Here is a 26,497-nt window from a genome sequence, read left to right as displayed (position 1 = left end):
ATAGAAAGCAACGTAATTACCACATTCAAGGTCCAGAAAAGTAGTCGTTATTTTTGTTTTGTTTTTGCGCACAAAAAGTATTCTCTTCGCTTCATAACATATAGGTTGAACCACTGTAGACACGTGGACTATTTTAATGATGTCTTTACTACTTTTCTGGACCTTTAATGTGGCAATTTTGTTGCTTCCTATGGGAGATAAAAAAAATAATAAAAAAAAAGAAAAACTCTCGGATTTCATTAAAAATATCTTCATTTGTGTTCTGAAGATGAACGAAGGTCTTACGGGAACGACATGAGGGTGAGTACTTCATGACAGAAATTCATTTTTGTGTGAACTAACCCTTTAAATACAACTAGAAAGTACGCAGCACTAATAAGTAAATCTTTAGCACTCATCCTTGACACTCTGAATATCAATGCATAGAAACAATTCAATCTTCACCAAGTCATTTTTTTCAATTATGTATTTAGCTTAGAGTTTTGCTGCTATTTTCTGTCAAAGGCCTTGAGATCCTTTTCAACCCATGAGGTCTTCCAAAGTAGATTCTGCACATTTAATAGTATGAAAATAATACAGTTGATAAATAATGCAGATTTAATAGATGGCCTGTTACAGTATCGGATCACCCACTACTATATCAGATAGCACATGACGACTGCTAGCATGAGTAATTTGAGACTCACATGTGGCTTGTTCAGGAGCATTTCACTGGCAGGACCAACTGAACGAACACACCCTTTCACTAAATAAGTCAGTGTTTTAAAACTGCATTAGAGTGTCACTGAATAAGACATCTCATTTGTGAACATGTATGGTGCTTAAACATTTCTTTTAATTAGATATAAAGACAAATAATAATGAGACTTGATTGGTCGACACAGTTAATGAAATAGTAAAGTACATAATTCAATGACTCATTCATAACCAGTGCTATTTTAGTATCGAGATATTGCTATAATTTTCATTTATTTAGTAAAATTATTTATATGTGCAACTCAACTGCTCCACTCTCCACCCAGATATAAACACTGCGGTCATTAATGAAGATTTGACGGATGAACTTGCAGCTCGATTGGACTCTTGTCGTGTCAAAAGTGATAATACTTTCAGTTTTATGGATGACGGCATCTTTTTTGGTCACTGTCACACTGTGTGTCTGTGTGATCTTTCTATTCATTGTAGGAAAAAGAGCAGCATGAACATTCTTCAAAATATCGCTTTTTGTGCTCCAAGGAAGAAAGTAAGTCAACGAGATGAGGGTGAATATATCAGATTCATGAAATCAGTCCATTAATTTGGTCCTAAGCGGTCACACAACTAAAATAAACATCAGTTATGCACATCTTTAATTTGACACCTTTTACCTACAAGCTCAAGATTGGTCCACACGCTCTGCTTAACAATTACAAAATAATGTTGACAACAGGACAAGTCAGCAAAATGGAAAGTTTGCTTTTGAATTTTTATGGATCTTATTAAATCGTCAGCAGGCCCTTAGGTGAGGAGATGAGGGGGCGACAAAGAAAAAAAGAGAAAAATGGAGGGGTGCTCAGAAGCGAGGGAGGAATGAAAACTTGAATCACGAGCTACAGCCTGAAACAGGGGTTTTAAATTTCACGCTATGCATTTAATTTCAATAAGGCCTCTGGAAAGAGAATACACAATATGACAGCTGGAACCCAAGAGACAGAAGAGCTTATCTGATGGAGACACGTGACTCGCTAGATCAACTGAAGTATGACTACTACAGATAGTGTTGCACTTGACTCCCATTTATTACTGCTCTGATAAAGAGCATAATACATAAAAGGAGCCTAAATAAGAGCAACATTATATAGTGACTGCATGGTTTGAAATGTGTACATGAATTACGCTAGTAATGCATGGTTGAAAATGTTCTGCATTGCTCTAGTTCAATCACAAACTCTTGCCTTGAGCTTCAATGAAAGCTCTTTCAGTCTTCAAACACTTGTCAGGAGGAGTTTTGCATGCTAATACAGGAAAATAAAACAAAAAAAAGCTCAAAGCTATGGTATATGGAATTAAGATTTTAAGTCTTGTGTCTTACCAGATGTCAATACGGTTACGAGTGTAAACAGTCAAACGCACTTTGTGAAAATGCTTGTCTTTCTGAGATAATCTTTTTGTTTCCAAGGCTACAATAATATTAAAAGGCCCCATGACTTTTCAAGTTGTTCAGGATTTACTGGATAAGTATAAAGTAGGGCTGTCAAAATTAACGTGTTAATTTTTGCGTTTAATTTATTTTTTTTCTTCAGTTTAACACATTAAAAATATTTTACGCAATTAACTCAGAATCCGTTTTTTTTTTCTGTCGTCCTTTGACTGCGCTACAGTATATAATCACACTATCATTCATTTAAGTGCTATTAAACCATTCAAGCGTGATAAGATGAAAAAAATAACGGCTCTCTGTGAACAAACACCAAAACACACGGTCAGAATGCCGCTTCAGACAGCGCGCGAGCACCGCATTGAGTTCTCTTTCACACTTAAAAGGACAAAAGCACACAAAATTATATCAAAATTCCCATTTTTGTCAAGTATCCTCGTAAGAAGGATAAAAGTTAAAAAGTGTTTAATGAACGTAAAGAGTCGTGAGAAAATAGGACGTGTGTCAGGTCTTAAAGTGACAGCAGCCTAATAAACCTGCTCCTGTCTATATTATTAATGATAATCAAAGAACAAAAGACAAAGATAAAACCATTCGCTGCTCTTGACTGAATCACTTTTGTAGGTTTAATAAAGATTAATCTATATTTAATTTATAATTTATGCAATGAAGTCTGTGCAGTGTTTGATTATTTAATTTCTGTATATTTACCTGTTTAGGCTGGGATACACCAAGCCAATGACGGCCATTTTTGAGTATCAGTCGGCTTAGTTTTTTTCGGTGTGTTCCACATTGTTGGCTCTAGTCAGACACTGTCAGTGTTTTTTGGGCTGATTCAGCATGTTGAATTGGCGTCGGGCCGTTGGTGAGAGAGAAAACTCTGATTGGCTGTTCAGTTTAGCGAATAAGTCAGTGCACGAGAATAAAAGCGAAAGTGATGAAAGTGAGCAAATAAGTCAAGACGGTACAGTTATAACTTCACGTCATCTTACCTGATCATTCGAATGCACAATTTTTTTCATAATCACATGAGCTAACTGGAAAAAAAGAAAGTGATCAGCATGATTGATATTCAAAATGGTAAGCAAGCGCTGCTTTGTTTACGGTTTCTATATCTTTGGTTTTCCTTTTTGAATGACAAAAATAGACTATTGATATCAGCTGATATAGACAGATATTTCCTTACACGTAGACGCAGAATACACATGTAGTCGCCTTTAGTTCTTTTAGTGTTTTCAAGGGCAGCTTTTTGGCTGAGACGCAGTCAGCTTTCGTCAATTCTAGTTCTTTGACATCGGCTTGGTGCGTCCAAGGCTTTAGACCTACCTGAAAACCTTAAAGCACTGTTTACAAGGTTACATGGGTCAGGTCTACAAATTTCTTTTAAAATCTGATATATCCAGGTTTTTCAAGACATATGTTGCAAGTTCTGATTTATAAACATTCTGATTTATAGTTGTTTTGGCTTATTTTTAAATCATTTTAAGTCATCTTGAGGCCCCTTAGAACTTTCTGAGGCATCCGGGCGAGAACCACTGATGTAAATGTCCATTGTGTCATTCACATTATTCAAACAACAGTATTTAAAAGACGAAAGGGCTCGTTTTAATTATAGATCTGCTTCTCAGTCAAACTCCAGCAGCATCGGATCAGTATTCATTTATTATATCTAACAATCATGTATTGAAGACTATGCCAATTATTTAAGTAGGGTTGATTTACATTTAATTTCTGAATCTTTGCTTGAATACCTGATACTGTATTGCGTTCAGATAAATGAACACCGCTGTTTGCTTTATTTGAAGCTTTGTTCTGTTTTAATTTCTTCTAGTGTTTGTAATGCGTTTATTTAATTTTTATTTGATTACTGAACGTTTACTTGAGTAATTAAATGAGAATTTGTTTACTTGTTTTTAATTACTTGGGCAATATTTACTTAATGAGAAATGCTTAAAGGCTACAACTGTTTTAATTTGATTTGTTCATATTTAATATAATGAAGGGTACACACATTTTTCTCTGCAATCAGCAAAGAAAAACAGATTCTGAATGGGCTAGGAATGGCGTATGGTTTATGCTAACAAATAGTATTGTGTGCATACCATCATAGAGTTGGGCTGATCGTTGAATCCCAATGGCTCAGTGAAGAAATCGGTGTTGTGGTCCAGTCTGCCATGGCCTCCATACTGGATTTCATCCGAGTCCAGTTTGATCTTGTATCTGGAGCAGGGTGTGTTAAGGAACCAAAGAGGACATACTGGAGACAGAACTTATGAGAAGGAGAAGATAAATCAGTCACATTACAGTCAAATGTACTCTTTTCTTTCTTTATATGATTGTGAGGGACAAAGTATCAATTGAGGGATCAAATAAACCCATGAGTCCGTCTAGTTATCAAAACGCTTACACCTGATGGTTGTCCAATTTCTGCTAGTCAGAATGCAGAGCAGCACTGCAAGTCAACAGCACTGATTGCTTTGAGCTCCTCCGAGACAACGACACACATTTGTCCCATATAAACACGCGCACCAAAACCGATGAGCCACCACATCAACAATTCCAGGCAGAATTATTTATCCATTTCAAAATATTAATAATGTATTCCATCAAAAAATGTTTCAAACAACACCAATCGTGCACACACACAATTTCACTGTCTGTGCTACACTGACTAAATTAAATATTAAAAAAAGTAATTGCCTAGACTCATGACCGGAATAAGAAATATCTTTGACAGAGAGCATAAAAGAATAATGAAGACACATTTTGTGGAAAACTGGAAATCTATTTCATGCTTTTGTGTTTTTAAGTTTTGAGTAATACACCCCAAAAAGCCGACATATGTCTTGAAAATTCACCAAAACTTGCTGAACATCTGGATTGCCCCAAAGATTTCTATTATAAGTGCATTAATGTTGAAATTATTATCTGTGCTAATTGACAGCATGTCACAGATGCTGTTGATAGAGCTAAACTTGTATTGAACAATTATTTAAAGATAACATGAAACATTTAATTTCCATAAAGTGTCAGTTTTTAAGTGAAATAATATTATGGTGAAAATAATGTAAGGTTAAAAACTGGTTAATATTACTTTGCCTATTCAACAAGTACAAAAGAACATCACAAAAGAAAAGGTCATGAAAGGATGATAAAAGACAAGTTGTTAATAATATATCAATATAGTTTAATATATCAATATTAAAAATATTATTGGCAGCCAGCAAGAAAGCTGAAACACGAAAGCAGCTACAATCTGAACCTCCAACAAAGGTTGACTGGTTGGACATTGTGACCAGAGTCCAAAACATGGAGAGGATGACTTTCTCATTAAACCTTGAGATGGATAAATATTTGCAATACTGGGAAAAACTTCATGACATGTTTATTGACCACTGTATCATCTGACATATACTTCCGTCAATATGTTTTCTGTAAGGATGTATAGGTGACCAAACATTTATTCTGTCAAGTTTTGATTGTATGTTTTGTTTTTCAAAAGAATAAAAAAATAAAGTTTCAAAAAAAAAAAAAAAAAAGGGTCATGAAAGGCACAGAAAGTTACTGCATTTTTAAAAAAGTATTTCAAAAACCTTTTTTGTTATAATGCTAAATTCTTTTAAAAAGATACATAAAAATATGTCATGGCAGTGATTCATATAATTATCCACAGTTAAATATACAGTTATTTATATAATAAAGAATACAGATAAATAAATAGGCTTAGTTTTTAAAAAGGGAGTAAAAAATGCTTGAATTATTGTGCAGCTGGCAATGAAGTTAATAGAAATATTATGCGATATTATATAAAAAATTTAATATATTATTATTTGCACAACAACAATAACCAAAAGTAAACAGAAATTTCTTTGAAATAAAATACTGACAAAACAACAACAACAACAACATAATAATAATAATTATTATTATTATTACTACTACGTTATTAATGGTGTTGGGGAAAGTTACTTTTAAAAGTAATGCATCACAATATTGCGTTACTACCTAAAAAAGTAACTAATTGCGCTAGTTACTTTATTATGGAAAGGTATGTGTTACGTTACTTTTCCGTTACTTTTTCTCATCTTGGCTGGGCTGTTTGTTTTCATAACAACAAAATAGTTAATTTTTTGGCAAATGTAAAGGCCCTTTCACACCAAAAGTGAAATGAATAACCCTCATGCTGAAGGAAATGCAAATTCATGCCTGTACAGTAGAGGGCGCAGCTCAAACAAACAAGCCTTTCAGCTGTGCTGCATATTCTGGATCGCACAGGACGCAGGAGAAGTAAATAAGTAAAAGTATGCTCACATTTAGTCTAGAACTAGTCTATAATAACCATCATGCTCACACAGCGCACACAAAACCTCTGCACTTACTCTCAATTTCTCACAACATGGGGACAGGAGAGCTGTCAGTCAATAAATGGGAAAACAAAGTAACTTGTGTTACTTATTTAAAAAAGTAACTTATATTTTGTTGTAAATTTAAAAGTAATGTGTTACTTTACTAGTTACCTGAAAAAAGTAAACTGATTACGTAACTTGCGTTACTTGTAATGTGTTACCCCCAACACTAGTTATCAATATTTTATTTTTTAGGAAATTTCTGTTTACTCTTGATAGCGTGTTGAGTTGTCCACTTGATATTCCACAAAACAAGATCCTGAAGCAAAATCAGTTGAGAACGAATGATACATGTGGTGTCTAAAAATCTACAGGAAGTAAAAAACAAAGCGTTTAGTTTACTCATGTGACATGCAAAAAAAAAAAAAAACAGCTGGGAAAGCAGCTAATTTTGCCATGTAAATATACAGTTTCACCTTCAACGTGTAAGTAAACAACTGTATTCCTGTAGCACAAGGAAGGAAAAGACGGAGAAGCTGGAAACCCCAGTCTCCCCACTCCTGCTCTCTCTCTCTGTTTACCTCTCAGGGGTTTAAACAGTTGTGAGATGTAACAAACATGCAGACAGGCGTCTAATTGGCTGCTTGAATAATCACCTCCTATCCCCATGGGCTAGCGGTGGGTCTTCGTGTTATCCTCAAACGCTCTCTTACTCTGCCCCGGAGCTGGAGCACACTTGGCTTTTACTGCCAGCTTGCTGGCTTTGATAGTGATGATTAAAAAGAAGTGTTGCTTGGCGTATAGTTCCTGCTGAGGATGACGACAGATGCCCCCCCGACCCTACTCCCCCATACTCCTATTTGCATTGAATTCTCTCACTGATAGAACAAACTTCCTTTGTTATGGATATTTCGGAGATGTTATCGGGAAGAGAGTGAGAAAAACAAATGATCTGATGCTTTCTTTTTTCTCAGAGAAAATTAATGGGGGCTTCATATAAGTTGCTTATACTGTCAGTATTTAAAGAAAAAGTAAAGCATGCAAGTGCTAAAGTTCTCTGAAAGTGCAGCCAAGACCTTAAACTTATTTATTATTCACAGCCCATTTCGGTAATTTGCATGCAAAATTACATCACTACCCCACGTAACTAACTAAGCTAAATGCTAACTAATAATAAACACTGGTTATATGTCTTACACAACCTATTGAAAAAACGTGCCTCTATCTACAATTTTACTCTAAAACGTACCTATACAAACAATTCAATGCAGGTTCCAGTTGAAATGAACACATGGTGGCAGTAAAACACCAACAATTTTATTCATCTTTACATAAATTAGCAGATTATCGAATAATAAAGACTTATTTTCACGCGGTTCTTTGCACAATACTATGTTATGATGACCTCAAAGTGCTTTTACAATGCGTGATTTGTAAACTAATACATTTTGATGATTGCATCACATAACCATCTCCATATGTTTGGCATTTCTGATGTAGTAAACTTGCTCAGTAGCTCACCTGGTACAACATTGCACTTTAAGTCCCGTGAAAGACGAGTAACAATAAAAAGAGCACAAACACTTGTAGAGGCAAACTAAAGTGACATGAGTGCTTCGGAAAACGTGTTTTTATCTCACATTTGCTTTTGTTAGCACTATCAGTTAGGTTTTTTCAGATTTTCAGAGCATTAACTTTTTAGTGCCACTCACCAGACATTTCTCTTATGAACTGCAATGATACAGATATAACAATCAAGGCAATAAACTGTTGCCAGATTCACATTCATCTGTTTCGGATAAAACTGAAAGCGGTTTTTGCGCCACTCCACTCACCGGGCAGTTCACTTCAAGTGTATAATATAATTTAACTAAAATGTTGCCAAAGGCATGTTTTTCCATTGAGACCGAGTTGGACTTTCAGCACGTAGGTTATACCACTGAATGAAATAAAAAATAAAATAAGACTAAACATCTTTTTACTTGTAATATAAATATCTGTAGCTACATTTTGTAAAAAGACTAGCATTAGCTTTGTATGCTAACATTATTATTTAACATTTAGCTTCATCAGTGGTATTAAAGAAAAGCCCTATTCGGACAGGACACATTTTAAAGCAGGTCGTTAGAGAAATTTGCATTTCACAGACTTTACTTTGAGATTTTAATCCCGTCCGAATCTGCCATGTCTGTGTTTTTCCTCATTGAATTCCTCATTTCCCAATTTACCTACTGTTTTTCGGCATACTCAGCGGTCCTCTGAGAAATTTAATCTCGTCTCAATGCGAATGTCTGCCGATATTGTATTATACGAACGCTTCACCTCATGAGCTTTTTGACCTACACGAGCTACCGTATGCGCACCGATCTTCCATATACTTTCATTTCATTTCAATATGGATAGTAGGCCTATCCGACGAAAGAATAAATGATAAAACTAACAAACAGAGCCAAATCATGGAAATTGTAAAGGCGGCCCATTTTAATTTCAGTGAAATAAGAAAGAGTAAGATATTTCGCTGCTCACATATGTGGGTTTATTATAAACAGCCACTTGTACAACTCGTGAAATTTACTTAAATATGGTTTTAATAATAAATTAAAATCAATAAATAATGGATCAAAAGATATATACGTCATAAATGATGCATGTAAATACAGCACGTGAGCTTCTGTAATAGGACTTAAGACAAATAGCACATATTACTCAAATCTATCAATGATTTAATAAATATTTTGTGTAGAACAGGTAAATGGGACTTCCTTGAACCTGAAAAGACACCCAAACAAATACTTCTGTTAGCAAAAAAACGAAAGATTTGCTTCGTAACCTGAGATTAATTGCCTAATTGATTAAAACCGTAACTTAAAGTTAAAGTGATATCTCAGTTTCACTAAACTAAATATGTTGTGGTAAATTTTAAAACCAGTCTTCACTTGAATGAAGTCTGGTCGGTCATTAGCATGAAATTAGCAGGCTAGCAGGCTAATTTCATAGAAAGGTCCTTCCACATGACTTGTGGCAATGTTCCACATCGCATTGAACTCATCAAACAGAGCGCAACATCAAGTTGTACACAGATCAAACACGACGCCTGAACTTCAACTTTGACTCTGTTTGCTGCTGGCCTTTCAAAGAACAGGCAATGATTAACAGACAATTTTCATGATGTATCATTAGAGCAAAAACTGGCAGATGGAAGGTGTCAAAGGCATATAGTGACAATCACTCTGCAGAAATGAACCACTTATACCAGCCTAGCCTGGTCTAGCTAGGAGCGTTTTGCTGGTTTTTGAGGGGTTTAGATATTTAACGACAGTTTGGCCAGTCAAGGAGACCATCTAGTCTTTTCAGCAGGGATTTGGCTGCCTAGCATTGGAAATGTATTTCCGAGCCTTTTTGAAACCAATAACGTTATTAACGATGCCAACATTTGATGTTGCCGCTCTAAAGGAAGAGCACCAGAAGCGAGATGTTAGTAAGAAGTGCTGCGTTGCAGAATATCAGTTCCGCCCCCAATGGATTCACACAGACGCCACGTCTGAGATTCATAAAAAGACGTCTACGGGGAGACGGAGAGAGAAAGAGCATACATAAGGCACAGGAATCCTTTATATAAAGAGGAAATCTACCTTAAGCATTCGTGCATTGATCAATACCACCCATTCCCATTAGACAAGCACGAATGTCACCCAGGACCAAAGCATGACAGGCAGCACAGAAAACAGCATGCCGGAAAGAATACTAAAAGTATGTGTATGTGCGTAGACGAGTGTGAAAGCGAATACACAAGACCCAAAATGGCTAATTCAATGTTCCCTGGCAAGCATGCCAGTGTAACAGCAGTGGCTCTCCTGCTGAAATTGGCAGTTGGAGGCTTTTAGCAATTATGTTTTTGTTAGCGCTTACAGATGCTTGTCTCTGAGGCCAGGCTGCACTTTCGGTGAAGCACTGTAATCAACCAAGCCTTGCTGAACAAAGGGGAGGGTCTGAGATCAAAGTCAATTTGCTCACAGGAGGAAAAATAGCAGACGAAAGGGTGGCAGGTCTAAGGACGTTTGGACTCAGAAGCACTGATGACCTGAAGAAAATGTGTGCATGATCATGATTACGAAGAGGGTCACGATATCGTGTCTTTCATGTGTTAGCGACAGCAGTAATGGCAGCTTGTCCTTTGAGGGGCAAACAGGTCTTGGCACTGGGAAGGATTCTGCGACCAAATTTCCAAATTTCAATCTCTCAGCCAGTGTTGGGGATAGCGCATTACAAGTAACTTGAGTTACGTAATCAGATTACTTTTTCAAGTAACTAGTAAAGTAACGCAAAACTTTTTCAATTTACAACAAAATATCTGTTACTTTTTCAAGTAATGCAAGTTACTTTTTCACATTTATTGACTGACAGCTCTCCTGTCCCCATGTTGAGTAAGTGCAGAGGTGTTGTGTGCGATGGTTATTGTAGTTCTACACTAAATGTGAACATGCATTTACTCATCTCACTTGCATGAAAACATTCAGTATTCCTCAAAATCACTAAAAACAGTGAAATGCAATCTCAGAATTTAAGCAAACCTGTAATAATTAAACTATACTAAATTACACAAATATACTTTATGTATTCAATCTCACTTTATTAACCAACATCTTTGCTGCTGACCTTCAATGATCTAATTCAACCATACTAATAAGCAGAAATTACTTTAGATTAGATTTAGAAATAAGAGTGTTGAACTTCCTTTTCTTGTATCCTATTCTTCTTTAATCCAGAATGGCAGCACAGCTGAAAGGTTTGTTTGAGCTGCGCCCTCTATTGTACAGGCGTAAATAGGCATTTCCTTCAGCCTGAGGCTTATTCATTTCCCTTTTGGTGTGAAAGGGCCTTAACATTTGCCAAAAATAGAACTTTTTTGTTGTTATTTAAAAACAAATAAGCAAGCCCAGCCCAGGTGAGAAAAAATAACGTAAAGTAATGTAACACATTACTTTTCATAAAAAGTAACTAAGTATTGCAATTAGTTACTTTTTTAGGGAGTAAAACAATATTGTAATGCATTACTTTTCAATTAACTTTCCCCAACACTGCTCTCAGCACCATCTTGTATCCTTTTCTTGTAGTAAACATCGGGCAAATGCTACCGGAACGTTCAAAGAATAGGCTGAAATAGGACTGAACATTTCTGATGCTTAACCTTCATAAAATTTTGATTGTCAAGAGGTTTAAAAAAGGTTTTGCAACCCTGTTACCAAAACATGGGACTTTTTAAAACCTTGATTTTTATGATTTTTGTCATTTTCAATAAACATTAAAAATAAAAATAGACAAAATGCATGAAATAAAAACTGTGTTATCCACAATGGGTAACAGGGTTGCAAATGTGGCATAAATGATGCTGTCCATCAGGCTAATTTGGGACCAAGTGTTGATTTTTAGTTATTGATAACTTACGACGACACCCTCTTTTTCAAGATGTACCTTTTGGAACAAGCTTTTGAAGACCAAATTTTTATTTTATAAATAAATTGCTTTTATTTGAAAATAACTTTCATATTGCATATTTTTATATTTTAATTTTTGTATTGTAAATACAAAAATGGTAAATATGGTAAATACTGGAGAAATGTACTAACAATCAAATTAAAAAATAAACACTTTCTGGCATACCATAAAAATCCCTGGTAGCCCATCTGAATTATAACAATTAGGCTATCCATCTCATAGTGAAAACCAAAATGAATCAAAATGTTATTAACAGTAGAAGTGAAATCTTACTGTAGTTTTGAAATCTGGGTAGCGTCCTACTGAACGGTGTCTTAAGGTGTGATATCCGTAGTATAAGCGGAATAATTGACTCCGAGCCATTGAATTATTAGAAAACAATGCACACCCGAGGTGTAATGGTAATTATCACCTCGGGTGTGCATTATTTTCTAATAATTCAACGGCACGTCGTCAATTATTCCTTAGGTAAAAGTCTAGACCCTAAATATAAGACAAACCTGTTTTTTCAGATGTATTTCTAAAAAAAAAAAAAAAAAAAAAAAAACTGTCTTATATTCGGAACAATATGGTATTTTCAATAAATTAAAGAGGACCTATTATGTTTTTTTTTTTTTTTTTTTTTTTTTTTACATTTTCAACTTTTTTTTAGTGTGTAATGATGCTGTTTGAGCATGAAAAACACTGAGCACAGTTAAACACTGTTTCTGAACTTTCTGAAAAGCCTCGATTGTAGTCTTGAGTTTTCTTCCAGGAACGAACACATCACAATATTCCTTATTTAAAGAATTCCCGCCCAAAGCATACGCAAAAAAAGAGGTGATGCCTGATTGAGTTCCGTTAGAAGTTTGTTGAAATTCACAGTTATGGTAAGGGGATTGACATGTTCGAAGCAGTTGACCAATCACAACACACTGGTCCAGCCGACCAATCAGAGCACAGCGCGCTCTTTGGAAGGAGGGGCTTCATAGAGACAGGAACTAAACAGAGCGTTACTGACAGACTGGGAAGAGAGGTGCTGCAAAAATGTAAAATATATGAAAAATAATGTGTTTTCAGAGTTTCGTATCACAAAAGCATTAAGCAACACAACTGTTTTCGAAATTGATAAAATAAGAAATGTTTCTTGAGCACCAAATCAGTATATTAGAATGATTTCTGAAGGATCATGTGACACTGAAGACTGGAGTAATGATGCTGAAAATTTAGTTTTGCATCACAGAAATAAATCACAATTCATTTTAATCGTGAGCATAAGAGACTTGAGAAATGCTTCTAATAAATCTTAGTTTCAGATGTGTATGAAGCTTCTACAATGATTTTTAGGCAGTCATCATTTGCTGATCAAGAAACTCACATACTCTCAACCATAACATGCCCTCCTAACCCACGCACTGACCCTTCTTACAACACTTTTATCTTCAATAGCACAATCATTCCCATGAGATCCCATGTGTTCTGCCTGATACTTATCAATATGCACTTTTCCCCTTTCCATCCTTTATCAGATTCATTAAGTATTTTTGGGGGGGGGGCATAAAGTCATCATTCTCCTTTCAGTAGTACAGCATGCTGCTGTTTTGCCCTGAGGACAAGCCTGTTACAGATTCAAGGAGGAATGCTGATATGCCTGAATTATTTAGAATGGCGTTCAGGTAAATGCCCCTGACAGATAATAGGAGAATGATGACCTGACACAATCACAGACGCCTGTTGGCACGCAGCGTATCAAAGACACATCAGTTGTCATGATGATACCCAACTGGGATTTACAATACTCCATCCATCTAAATCCATCTGAATGGATAGAAGCACCTGAAGAACGCACCCATTGAGAGCAGAGAACGAAAGATTGAGGGAAAAAATCGTAGAAGGTTTGAGCTCTTGTCAAAAGCTGATGTCGACAGAATTTTAATGGCTGATGTTTGTGGTGGAGTGCTTAACTCAGGGGAAACTTTGTCTTCTTGTTTGAAAAGAGAGAAAAAGCCTAAGGAACAAAGCTCCTGCTCATCCCACTGAAAGGACATAGGAGAGACTTTTTTAAGGAGTTTAAGTGCTTTGTCTTTCTCTCTAGAAACCAAATTCATGACCACATCCTCTTCCTGAAGCTTTTTTGTTTGGCTTATACCTGTAGCTCCACTTGTTTACAAAAATATGGGTTTTGTGGCTGTCATTCGAAGTGGCGGGAGCTCATGCCAAGGTGTTTTTTAATGTGTAAACAGACAACAAACCTCATATTGGCCCATTTTACACCTGGTATTGAAGTGTAAACAGGGTCCAATATATTTTGTGCTCCAATGTTTCAGGGACGCATTTGGCCACATCAGAGATGTAAACACTAATGCATCCCAACGGTTCCAGACAACAACAAAAAAAAAAACACCTCATCTGTCATGCGAACTATTCAGTATAAAAAAAAGAAGAAAAAAAGAAAGGAACGTCCAAGCTGAACATTTGCCAAAATACATGGCAACTTCTCCAGTTTGTCACAAGACCCAAAATGGCTAATTCAATGTTCCCTGGCATATCACAAAACAATGACAAAATTAAGTGGCCCACATGCATTCAACTGAATTTTTCGAGATATCATATTTGCGGTAAAATTAGAATTTTCAAATCAAATTTTGATCAACAAGTGAGTGATTCATGGTCAGGTGAATAGATATTAAAAAAAAAGAAAAACTGAAATTATAAAAATAAACAATCAATCAATCAATCAATCGATGAATGAGTGAATGAATGAATGAATGAATGAATCAATCAATCAATATTAGGAATGATTACAGTTATTATTATTATTTAGGGTATTATCTGCAATATAGTAGTGTATTGCTGGCCCAAATCATCTTTTTTTTGGAATAGTCAAATGAAATATATATTTTGGTTTGCCTAATTTGCATGCATAATAAAAAAAATAATAAATAAAATATAACAGACATTAAAAAAGAAAACACTTAAATAATAGGGGTGTAACGGTACATGTATTCATCCCGAACCGTCATGGTACGGACGTCACGGTTCGGTTCATGACGAATACAGTCAGTAACAGGCGATCCACACTCCAATCCAAAAGGGGGCGTGCGCATAGTAATACTTTTTAGCCTAATCACTTTAAACCAGCATTAACCGCCAATAATTGCAATAAGCTCTGTGTTTTGTTACTTTCGATTAGAAACAAAGTGCCATCTTTCAAATTCTGTCCATTTTATCATGAAATTCAAACAATAAATGCCGTTTTGACGCTTTTTGATGTGGCGAGACAGTTCAAAGGCAGCGGGGAACGCGAGTGAACGCGATCATCCCTTCCTCTTCTTCACTACTACAGAATCAACATGAATGACCACGAAGGTATGTTGAAAGATACAGTACAACTTACTGAAACGTATCATATCTTGTGTAATCGCTCAATCAGTGTTTCAACCGCGGAAAGATGTCAGTAAAACAGTTTGTAAACAATATGTCACGTAGTAGGCTATTACATTTACCTCAGAAAAGCCATTCAGTGTCAACAGCTTGTTAGTTCGCTAGAGAAACGAACCGTTTCACTAAATATATGCACTACATTAGCCTATATATTAATTATATTTTACTTAACCTGTTAGTTAATGTAAAGCCAAAATAAATCCGTCATGAAAACAAGTTATGACAGCCACTGTGTAAATGATTATATTTCAACAACGAATTGGAGAAACACAAGTTAAACTGCCTTATGTGTAATTTACATGTTTACAATACATACATTTTTTATTATTATTTGAGTGTTGATGATTGTCTAAAAATAAATAGCAACTGAATTTAATAATTTGGGCTCTGTTGTTAATTGTAACCTTTATTAAAGTAATGTGCAAGTAAGGGCTCTCTAATAGTTACAACATTAGCAGAGATAGATTTTTTTATCCTTAAGAAAATTTTAATCATAATTTAAAGACAGAGACACAGTTGGTTCAGTAAAACATTGTTTAATAAAAAAAAAGAGAAAAAAATGCTTTGTTTTCTCACCCTGCTGTACCGAACCCATACCGAATCGTGACTTAAAAACCGAGGTACGTACCGAACCATCATTTTTGTGTACCGTTACACCCCTATTAAATAATAATACAAAGAATGTAAAGTTAAAACATTGATTATTTATTTAATAAACTTGCTTGGTTAAATTAATAAATGAAAATACTGGGAATAGTCTTCATGATTTATTATTATTAATATTATTAAGTTATTATTAGCTGTAAAGTGGCGTAGTTGTGGGGCAAATCAGATAATTTTTCCAAAAGTCAATTAAAAAAGAGAAAATAAACCTAAATTATAATAATAAATGTATTATTGATTATGAATGTATTATTAAATAATCACTTATTTATTTAATAAGCTTAATAAGACTATGGATTTGTAATAATAATAATAATAATAGGTTTATTATTGTTGGTTAACTGTTATTATTATCATTATTTTATTATAATATTATTATAAACCGATAGTAATATAAACAAGGAGACGCATTAGAGATGCAGGACAGTCATATGGAATTATGGGTAGGGTCAGGGTGGTCTTGGGTGTAACATTATTACCAAGTGTAAAAAGGTCCACTGAAGCTCCCCGGTCATTGTGAACACCCTAAAAAAAACCTACAAAACATGCAAACCCCTTTTCCTCCAGCTCATGATAAGATACAGAGACAGTGCCCGACCCATCTGATCCAGCCTAACAGAAGACTGAGATAACCTGGAGATATATGGATGCATACACACAGATATATGTGTGTGTGAGATGCTTTAATGAAAAAGCACTCTGGACTTGTTGGGTCAGGCTTGTTTACCTCTTCTGAAACAGAGTGGCACTTTCATCTGTCTTCTGCTCTAATTGGACGCTCCGCTTCAACTCTCATCGTTCCAGCACGGATACCTTGTCGACACACAAACACGCCGTCATACACACTGTAGCGCGTGGCAAATCTGCCTGCATGTTTACCTCTCGCGCTCATAATGACAGCTATTTCTGCGGCTTCTCAGCTGTTTGCATCTGAAAGCTGGTTTCTCCTTCACTTCCCTGCTGAAAACACTTCCTGTAGGATTACTCCGGCACAGATGAAGCTCAACCTGCTGTACACAATAAAAAATTTCAATGAATGCTCTGTCATCATTTACTCGCCATCCTGTCGTCGCAAATTCAAATTTCAGTCGTTTTGTCACACAAAAGCTATTGTATGGCCTCTCATACGGACCAGTTTTATGGTGCTTTTTGACCAGTACAATGTTCAATATTCAAAATGATTTTGAGTTCCACTGAAGAAATGAGTAAACGATTACAGAATTTTACCATAACAGCTGTTTATAATTAGTGTTATTTTGGTATTAGCTATATTATTTTATAGTATTTATTTAAATTTTGAATTACTTTTATACTTGTAGTTTACATTGTAATTTTGGTTTATGTTTTAGCAAATTTGTGCTTTGTCATTTGTATTAGTTTTTAAATATTTTATTTAGCTTTAATTTATTTTTAGTCATTTTAGAACTTTCTAATTTTTGTTGTTTTGCAAGTTTTTATTTTATTTTATTTTATTTTTTTTTTTTATCTAGTATTCGTTTATCATTATTTTTCAGCTTTATTTAAATGAATTGTGTTATGGAATTTTACCACAACATTATTAGTGCTATTTTGGTATTATTTGCATGACATTATTTATTAATATTCTGAATTACTCTTTATTTTTTAGCATTTTAGAAATTTTTGTTACGAGCTTTGTCATTTTTATTAGTTTTTAAATATTTTATTTAGCTTTAATTTATTTTTATTTCAGTTTTAGTAATTTTAGAACTTTCTAATTTTCGTGGTTTGAGGTTTTTTTTTAAGTTTACATTTTTTATCTAGTATTTGTTTTTCAGCTTTATTTAAATTAATTTTAAATTTTTAAATATTTTTTTTTTAAATGGAATTTTACCATAACATTATTAGTGCTATTTTGGTATTATTTACATGATATTATTTATTAATATTTTTATTTTTTTGTATTTTAGTAATTTTTATAAACTTTGTCATTTTTATTTTATTTTTTAATATATATCTATTTAGCTTTATTTTTATTTTTTTTTAGTAATTTTAAGTGTTTTGTCATATTTATTTTTTAATTTTTCTATTTAGCTTTATTTTTCAATTTTAGTAATTTTAGAACTTTTTAATTTTAATTGAATTTTTTTTAAATTAAAGTTTTTTTATCTAGTATTTGTTTTTCATTATTTTTCATCTTTATTTCAATTAATTTTGTTATAGAATTTTACAAAAACATTATTAGTGCTATTTTTGGTATTATTTATATGAAATTATTTATTTATTATTTATTCCTTTTTGTTTTTATATTTGTAGTTAGCTTTGTAATTTTTGTTTAAGTTTTAGTAACTGTTTTGTGCTTTGTCATTTTTTATAGATTTATTTTTATAGATTTGTAATATTATTATTTAGCTTTAATTTATTTTTATTTCAGTTTTCAGTAATTTTAGTATTTTCTCATTTTCATTTAAGAGTTTAAGTTTCACTTTTTCATCTAGCATTTGTTTTTCTTTTAACATCAACTTCAATTAATGAAATAAAACTTATTAAATGTTACTATAACAGCTGTTTACAATGAGTGTTATTTTGGTATTATATTATAGTATTTATTAATATTTTGAGTTACATTTTATTTTTATATTTGTAGTTTGCATTGCAAGTTTAAGTTTAGTTTAAATTTTACCAATTTTGTTGTGTGTTTTGTCATTTTTATCTGGTTTTTAATATTTCTATTTAGTTTCAGTTTTATTTCTAGTTAGATTTATTTCAAAAACCTGTATTACAGACTTCCCAGCACCTGCGTCCTGAATGAGCATTACAGCATGAAGAGCTCTGCAGAAGTGAAGGATACTTTCCCGCCGGCCCCACAGCGACTCTATAGTTGCTGTAGCTGTTGGTTGGGTGGAAGTTGAAGATGAAGATGACGTTAGCCCTCTCAAAGACGATCACCTTGTCTCCCTCGTGCTTGGCGCTGACGTAAGCCTAAAGAGAGAGAGACAGAGATCAAAGATTGAGCCCAGTGGGATTGCATGAGATTTGTGTGCTTTTAATCACACATGTTCTGTATCTCAGGCTCTGCATGTTTGATCTTTTGCAGTAACATTACGGTTCCCATCTGTACGGATATTGTTGAAAATCCCACAACTTTTGGTGCCCTGTGTATGAACTCATTGCTAATCATCCCGACATTATTAAACCTCTGTTCTGTAAGATGGATTTTGAGGAGAGTCGTACAGAAAGTCTCTCACTGCACTGAAGTTTTATAGTATGCAAGAACTTTCATTTGGATAAAAAAGAACGGATTAAATAAAAGATAAGAAATTGAAAATAATAATAAATAAAATGTCTTACACTTATTTACCATTCATTTATCCTTTATGTGTGTATGTATAAATAAATAAATAGAGGGGAAAAAAGATTGGGAATGACTACATTCTTAAAAAAGTACAAATTACAAAGAACATTCTTTATGTAAGAATAAAACCAAAAATTGAGGTATTTTTGCTTTGTGATTTATTTTAAAGTAGTGTTTATTTCAAATTTTTCATGGTTTTTGATGCAGTATATTGGGGAATTGGTGGCCCATCAGCTTATTTTTGCCTCCGTAAAATTTCAAATAAAATAAATATCGAGAAGCAGGAAGAATATTTTCAAAGGATCCATCCACTGAAGATCTTTCTCCCTACAAAACAGAGACCCTTCAAACTACTCAAACTCCAAACTTTTGAAGTGCAGATTTTTTTTTTATCCAACTGAAATCCAGAGATGACACTCTTGGGGCAAAACTCCAGCGCAGTGACAGCAGCAGACGACAGCGAATGATTTAGCTGCTGGTTTCCAGCAGAAATAAGAGTCTGTAATGTGCCATTAACAGAGATTATCAATGTCACTCTGCCCCGCTATTTTTAGTGTCCCAGACCGGCAGACAATTTGGGAACCGAATTCGAAAGAGAGATAAGAAACACTCGTATTGAACAAATAGAAGATCCAGAATAGTTAGTTTTAGGGATTCAGGATTCATTTGCATTGAGTTGCATTCTTTTCCAACATGTTCTCACTCCCAACTCGTCATTTATGGACGCTTGGTCAGGACCTCTTGGTGTCACTTTTTAATGCACAGGCTATGTCATTTTTCGATGTCCAGGGTACTCCATTGCTTTCAGTTGTTTGCCTTACTCGTCATATCAATATGGCCACAGAACATTTGTACTTTTTGAATAAATTGTGACTGTAGCTGTATCCACCTGCCTGTTAGATCCAGTGTTTTATATTATATAATACACTGACGAGCCAAAACATTATGACCAGTCACAGGTGAAGCGAATATCGTTGATCATCTCCTAACAAGGTCACATATTAAGGTCAGGGTAGATTAGATGGTAAGCAAACAATCAGTTCTAGTAATCAAAGTGTTGGATGCAAGAGAAATGGGCAGGAATAAAGATCTGACTGACCAAATTGTCATGGCAAGGTGACTGGGTCGAACAGTCTCTGAAACTGCAAGGCTTGTGAGTTGTTCCCAGTCAGCATTTACAAACAGTGGTCCGAGGAGGAACAAACCACAAACTGGTGACAGAGTGTTGGGCGCCCAAGGCTCATCGATGCACGAGGGCAATGAAGGCTATCCTGTCTGGTCTGAGCCAACAGAAGGTCTACTGTGGCACAAGTCACACACAATGTTTATGATTTATGGGGTTATGGGAGGAATGTGTCAAAACACATCTGCTGCGTATGGGGCTGCGTAGCTGCAGGCCAATCAGAGTGCCTATAATGACCCCTGTCCAACGAAAGTGTTTACAATAGACATGTGAGCGTAGGAACTGGACCTTGGAGAAGTGGAAGAAGATTGCCTGGTCCGATGAGTCCTGTTTTCATTTACATCAAGTAGATGGCTGTGTACATGTGTGCAGTTTACCTGGGGAAGTGATGGCAGCAGGATGCACTGTGGGACGACGACAAGCCGGTGGAAGGAATGTGATGCTCTGGGCAATGTTCTGCTAGGAAACCCTGGGTTCAGCCATTCATGTGGACGTCAATTTGACACATGAAACCTACCTAAGCATCACTGGAGACCAGGTACACCAGGTACACCCCTTCATGACAATGGTGTTCCCTGGTGGAAGTGGCCTCTTTCAGCAGGATAATGCACCCTGCCACACTGCACACATTGCTCAGGAATGGTTTGAGGAACAAGAGTTCAAGGTGTTGCCCTGGCCTCCAAATTCCCCAGATCTCAATCCAATCGAGCATCTGTGGGATGTGCTGGACTAACAAGTTTGATCCACTGCGGTTCCACCTCACATTCTACAGGACTTGAAGGATCTGCTGCTAACATCTTGGTGCCAGATACCACAGCACACCTTCAGAGATCTTCTAGACTCCATACCTCGGCAGGTCTGTGCTGTTTTGGAAGCAAGTGGAGGACCAGTAGCATATTAGGCAAGTGGTCGTATAACTCATCGCTGTATACAAATGGTTAGGTTTAGGGGTACGTGCTCAAAAACGTCCAAATAGTGTAATGTAAATAAAATTATTTTGGCTGTTTAAATCAAAAATCATACCCCAACATATACATCAATGACATGAAGCTAATATTCCCATGCCCATTGCATCTGTGTATGAAGCCAAAGGTTTCTCATTGTAAGCAATGGAGTACCTGCACGTTGAAAAATTATGATAAAAGGGTTACCCTGTGCGTTAAAAGTGACACCAAGGGGACCTGATCTAGAGTCCATATGCAACGATTTGGGAGTGAGAACGTGTTGCCTTTTCTACAGCATTCATGCATAGTTTATGCTCCATAAAGGCCACATCACAACTCACCCGAATTACTTTCTAAGATCAATTCGAGAATGTTATAAAGAATGCTTTGATATGCTATGATGGAAACAAACCTCAGTAATGAATGTAACCTTCAAATATCTGTGTCTATATATGCCAGTGGTTTTAAAATGTGCAGTAACCAACAGAAAAACTCTATTTTATCATCTCATTTATCAAAAACAGTCATTAATGCTGGTCATTCCTACAAAACTCCCTTTCATTTTTCATAACAATGGTTTCAAAGTGGATTTAATAAATCTAGCTATTTATCACATAAATCTAGCACAAAACATGCTTCTAGCATCTTCCTTTACATGCAAATATTTTGAATATGTAATATATTTAAGAAAAAAAATCACTTTAGTTCATTTGTAAATTACAAGGATCGAAGGAAGGATACATTTGATTTTAGTAGCCATTCCACATTCTTTGCAACCGTAACTTGAGTCTTGCATTTTGGAGGAATTTACTGTAAATAGCCTCGATCTGAGGGGTTACTTTCCATCGACATGGCTGGCACAAAAGCAGATACTTTGAAGTAGACATATGAGTGAGGAGGTGAGGCAATGCTCTTCATTGTCATGATATACTGGCGCCAAACTGGTGCACGAGAGATAATGTGTATTATGGAGTGCTGGAACTATATCCCTTAGTGCATACACAATCAGCTTTAGTTTCCCGTCATGCCTGGTTTCATTTCATAGCTAAAAGTATGCTTACGAATAAGGTGTTCTCAATGGAGGCACATAAGTGTCCTAAAATGCTTACCAATCACAGGATGTAAGTTTCCTAGGGAAGCTTGTTTCCACCTAGTCTCAGCCACTAACTGCTGGCAGAACGTCTGATGCATATGGCACACAAAATTGGAAACACTTTAGGAGTTTCCAATTTGTCATCTGATTGGATTAATTCTACAGGATTTCCGGGAGTTGTGCGTGTCGTGTTCTTTAACGGTCCTCATGGAAACAAAGACGTTGTGATGCCAAACCCCCTCATGGAAAAAGAAAGCCATTGTGTTTACAAGTGTGACAATGAGCGCTTATCAGGATCAACTAAACAATGGATCTTCAAAGGTATGTGACGTTCATGGCAAAAACTCTTTAAAATACATCCAAGAGTTTTACATGCCGGTCTGATATTACGGGAACATCGACTTTACATTTTCATGCCCCTAAACATGATGCTGAACAAAACAAACTGTGATTGGTTGCTTTACATGACAGTCAGACGGCCTCTGGGTGGACCTTGGCCAATTAAAGCTGCAATGGAGTCCAGACCTTCTGCCATCAGTCTGAATGTCTGGCAATGCGAGACTAGTTTCCACTACGGAATAAAAAATTGCGATTTTTTTATCTCATAATTCTGACTTATTTTTATGTCACAATTCAAACTTTATAACTCACAATTCCGAGTTTATATCTCACAATTCTGAAAAAAATGTCAGAATTGCAAAACAAACTCGGAATTGTGAGAATTAAGTGTAAGAATTGCAAGTTTATATCTCAATTCTGACTTTTATTCTCAGAATTGTTAATAAAATGCTCAAATCATGTCTATGCTCAAAAAGGGGGGTGACAGTTAATATTTTTATTCATCAAAAGACATATTAAATTGATCAAAGGTGACAGTAAAGACATATATAATGTTACAAAAGATTTCTATTTCAAATAAATGCTGTTCTTTTAAACTTTTTATTCATCAAAGAGTCCTGTAACAAGAAAATGTATCACGTTTCCACAAAAATATTAAGCAGCACAACTGTTTTCAACATTGATAAAAAAAAAAAGTTTCTTAAGCAGCAATTTTGCATATTAGAATGATTTCTGAAGGATCATGTGACACTGAAATGACTGCTGAAAATTTAGCTTTCCCATCATAGGAATAATTTGCATTTTAAAATATATTACAATAGAAAACTTATATTTCACAATATTATAAGATAACTCACTAGGACAGAGAATATGCAAATGTTTTAAGTGGTTGCTGAAACTGCCTTGACTAAAAACTCAATATTGCAATTTATTAGTGATATACAACTGATTCTGGAGGGATTTAACAGGAATGCAGAGGAAACTTTTTGACACAAGGGCACTGGCTCCCCTGGCCCTCTCCAACCGTCCTTGCTGTTTAAATGACCTTCATGATGCTTGCGGGTTTTATTGCATTCTGTGTTTGATTAAGTTACTCAGTGTTTTTAACTTCCACAGCTTCTCATTGAAGAATAAGCAGTGCTTTGCTCAGGGCACAAACAAATGTAGAAACTGCTTTGACAGACCTTTGGCAAATACCGGTGAATTACTAAGGATTTGGATGAATTCTACACAAGTGAAAAACTTTCTTCATATGACAGAAAGAGTTATGATAGATATATTAAAACAGTATGAAAATCCAAAAGTACTGTAGGTTTTAGTCCTTGTGTACAATCAGTTGCAAGGCTACATAAGGGCCAGGGTGGCACTGGCCCATTCAGATTGACGGCTGGTCCACCCAATCAAATGAGAGACAAAATTGTTTTTTGTTTTGTTTTTGTTTGTATTTTCTGCATACTTGACAATAATCACAAATACATGAACATAAGAACTGCTTACATGTGATCTTCCAGTTGTGTGCTTCTATTCTATGGCGAATTGTAAATGCAAGAGTTATCAATCTGAATTATTACGAATCCAATCCAAGCGCACTCCCACTGTAAAACAGTCCCCAATTTGTCTTTACTCATCGTCCTACCCACTCTACCTGAGATCCAGTTTCTATTCGCTGACCAGACGTTGTCAAATGACACATCATAATCATCACAAAGCGATCGGATCTCGGATGTAGTATAGCATTAGCAAAGCAGCATGTCATGCCACTATGTGGATTATATCAAGATCTAAGTGTCGTGTTATGTTGTATTTGGGCTTGTTTGAATTGAGAACACCTGCTCTAAATAGATATGTGATCTACTATGGTTTACTACACTCTAAAAAGTAATTCAGGGGACCTGTTACCACAACTTAAATAAATGCATGGTTGCAAATTAAAAATTCTAATTTATTGTTTTAATTAAACCTTTTAAGTTGCAAACATTATCTTGTAGAGTTCTGTTGACATAATAATGTTGATCATTACATCAACTTAATATCATCTGTAATTTAAACTCAATTTTTTTTTAATTAGGTTGTAGCAACTTAATGAAATTGTCTTGATAACGGAAATTGGGCAGTGGATTTCTAGTTCCCAGCATGCTTTGCATAGGACTGGAAAAGGAGAATAAATGTTGAAATTAAGTGTTAATTTATGTTTTTAGTGAAAGGAAAAGACCTGTTAGTGTTTAATGCTGTTATGTTTGACTTTTAAAAGAGTTTCTGTAATGTTGAAGGTTTTGTGGTTACCATTGTGACATAGTAGGCAAACACTACATTGATTCTATAAGCGATGACTGCGCTAATGCCTGTGACAAGTAATATCTTACTTGTTCATTAAATATACATGTTAATTAAGTTATGTTAGCATGTGCTATGATAGCAGTTGATTTGAACTGAAATAGATAAGATTAATTGGTTGCAGGGCTACAACTCGGGTAGTTGGAGCAACTTAATTTTTTAAGTAATCAACTTAAAAGTTTGTGTTTACGCTACAAGTTCCTCTAACTCAATGTAGCTTGTTGGTTAAACGTAAATTCACTCAAAGTAACGCAAAAAAAATTGATGCTACCTGTTGCGTTATTTTTTGTTGTTGTTGTTGAGCCAACACATTATTTTTTAGAGCGTAATGTTTGGTGAAGCTACAAACCAAAACACGGCACAAAAGCTGCATGTGAATACTGTTTACATGTACTTGGTATTGGTTGGCCTCTACCTGAAACAATTATTCTGCTAGTTAAGACCTTTTCAATTATATATGACACAAAACTATCTGTTATGTATGATGCTTAACAGATCGCATTTTCAAGTAAAGTCACATTTTTATTTTCAATTTAGGCATTTATTTACAGCTCATATTTCTGACCTATTTCTCTTTCCACCAAAAACATATAATGCCATTTTTTTTTTCTGATTGCATCCCCCTTTTTATATTATGTACTGTAAAATGATGTACTTTAGTTTGAGAGTAGGCATTGAGGTCCAGCCAAGGCCCACTCACTTTAAAATTTCATGTCGACTATAAAATACAAAAACTGATGTAAACAAAACTATTTCGAAAAAATCTGCAGAACTAGAGAATTTGAGCTGCTTGCGTCTAGACATATTGTATATGACCTGCTGTGTGCAGTAGTGGACGTACTGTAAATAATGTATGATTGGCCCTCAGCACAGAAAGACAGGAAGTGGGAGCAGGGATGAGTTACTGAACAGCGGTCCTGTTTGCAGCACAGCGGGCATTCTGTATGATTGCAGCAGCACGTAAACAGTGCTCAACTAAAAATCACAGCTTTAGTCTTTAGAAGCCTGCTGAGAAACAGTTTCGAATTAGCGGGCGGTCCATGCAACCAGCTTTTCAAGTGAAGTCCCCTGCAGGTCCGGAGGATATACTGAAAATTCTTGATATAGTTGTTGTGATTTCTGCTAGAGATCAAGTTATAATATCATGGAGATGATAAAACAACATGGTGAGTGATGCAATGATTTTATATAACTTTCTAAAAGATTATCTCAGGCTAGTTTTGTGA

General features: G+C 35.2%; 1 protein-coding gene across 2 annotated transcripts in view; it reads right to left on the bottom strand.

Moving 5' to 3' along the window:
* Positions 1 to 26,497, bottom strand: part of gbe1b (glucan (1,4-alpha-), branching enzyme 1b) — a 148,687-nt gene that overhangs the window by 13,260 nt on the left and 108,930 nt on the right. The window contains exons 14-15 of one of the 2 annotated variants that reach the window (XM_051863506.1): positions 18,875 to 19,005; positions 4,240 to 4,357 (exon numbers count right to left, since the gene is read on the bottom strand). In XM_051863506.1, the coding sequence (XP_051719466.1) occupies positions 4,240 to 4,357; positions 18,875 to 19,005 (249 nt within the window). Of the gene's footprint in view, positions 1 to 4,239; positions 4,358 to 12,035; positions 17,076 to 18,820; positions 19,006 to 26,497 lie in introns of those variants that run through there. The other variant, XM_051863507.1, reaches the window with a different exon arrangement.

This window comes from Ctenopharyngodon idella, chromosome 15 (assembly GCF_019924925.1).
Source record: "Ctenopharyngodon idella isolate HZGC_01 chromosome 15, HZGC01, whole genome shotgun sequence".
Classification (NCBI taxonomy): Eukaryota; Metazoa; Chordata; class Actinopteri; order Cypriniformes; family Xenocyprididae; genus Ctenopharyngodon; species Ctenopharyngodon idella.
This window is presented reverse-complemented; position numbering and strand designations above follow the sequence as displayed.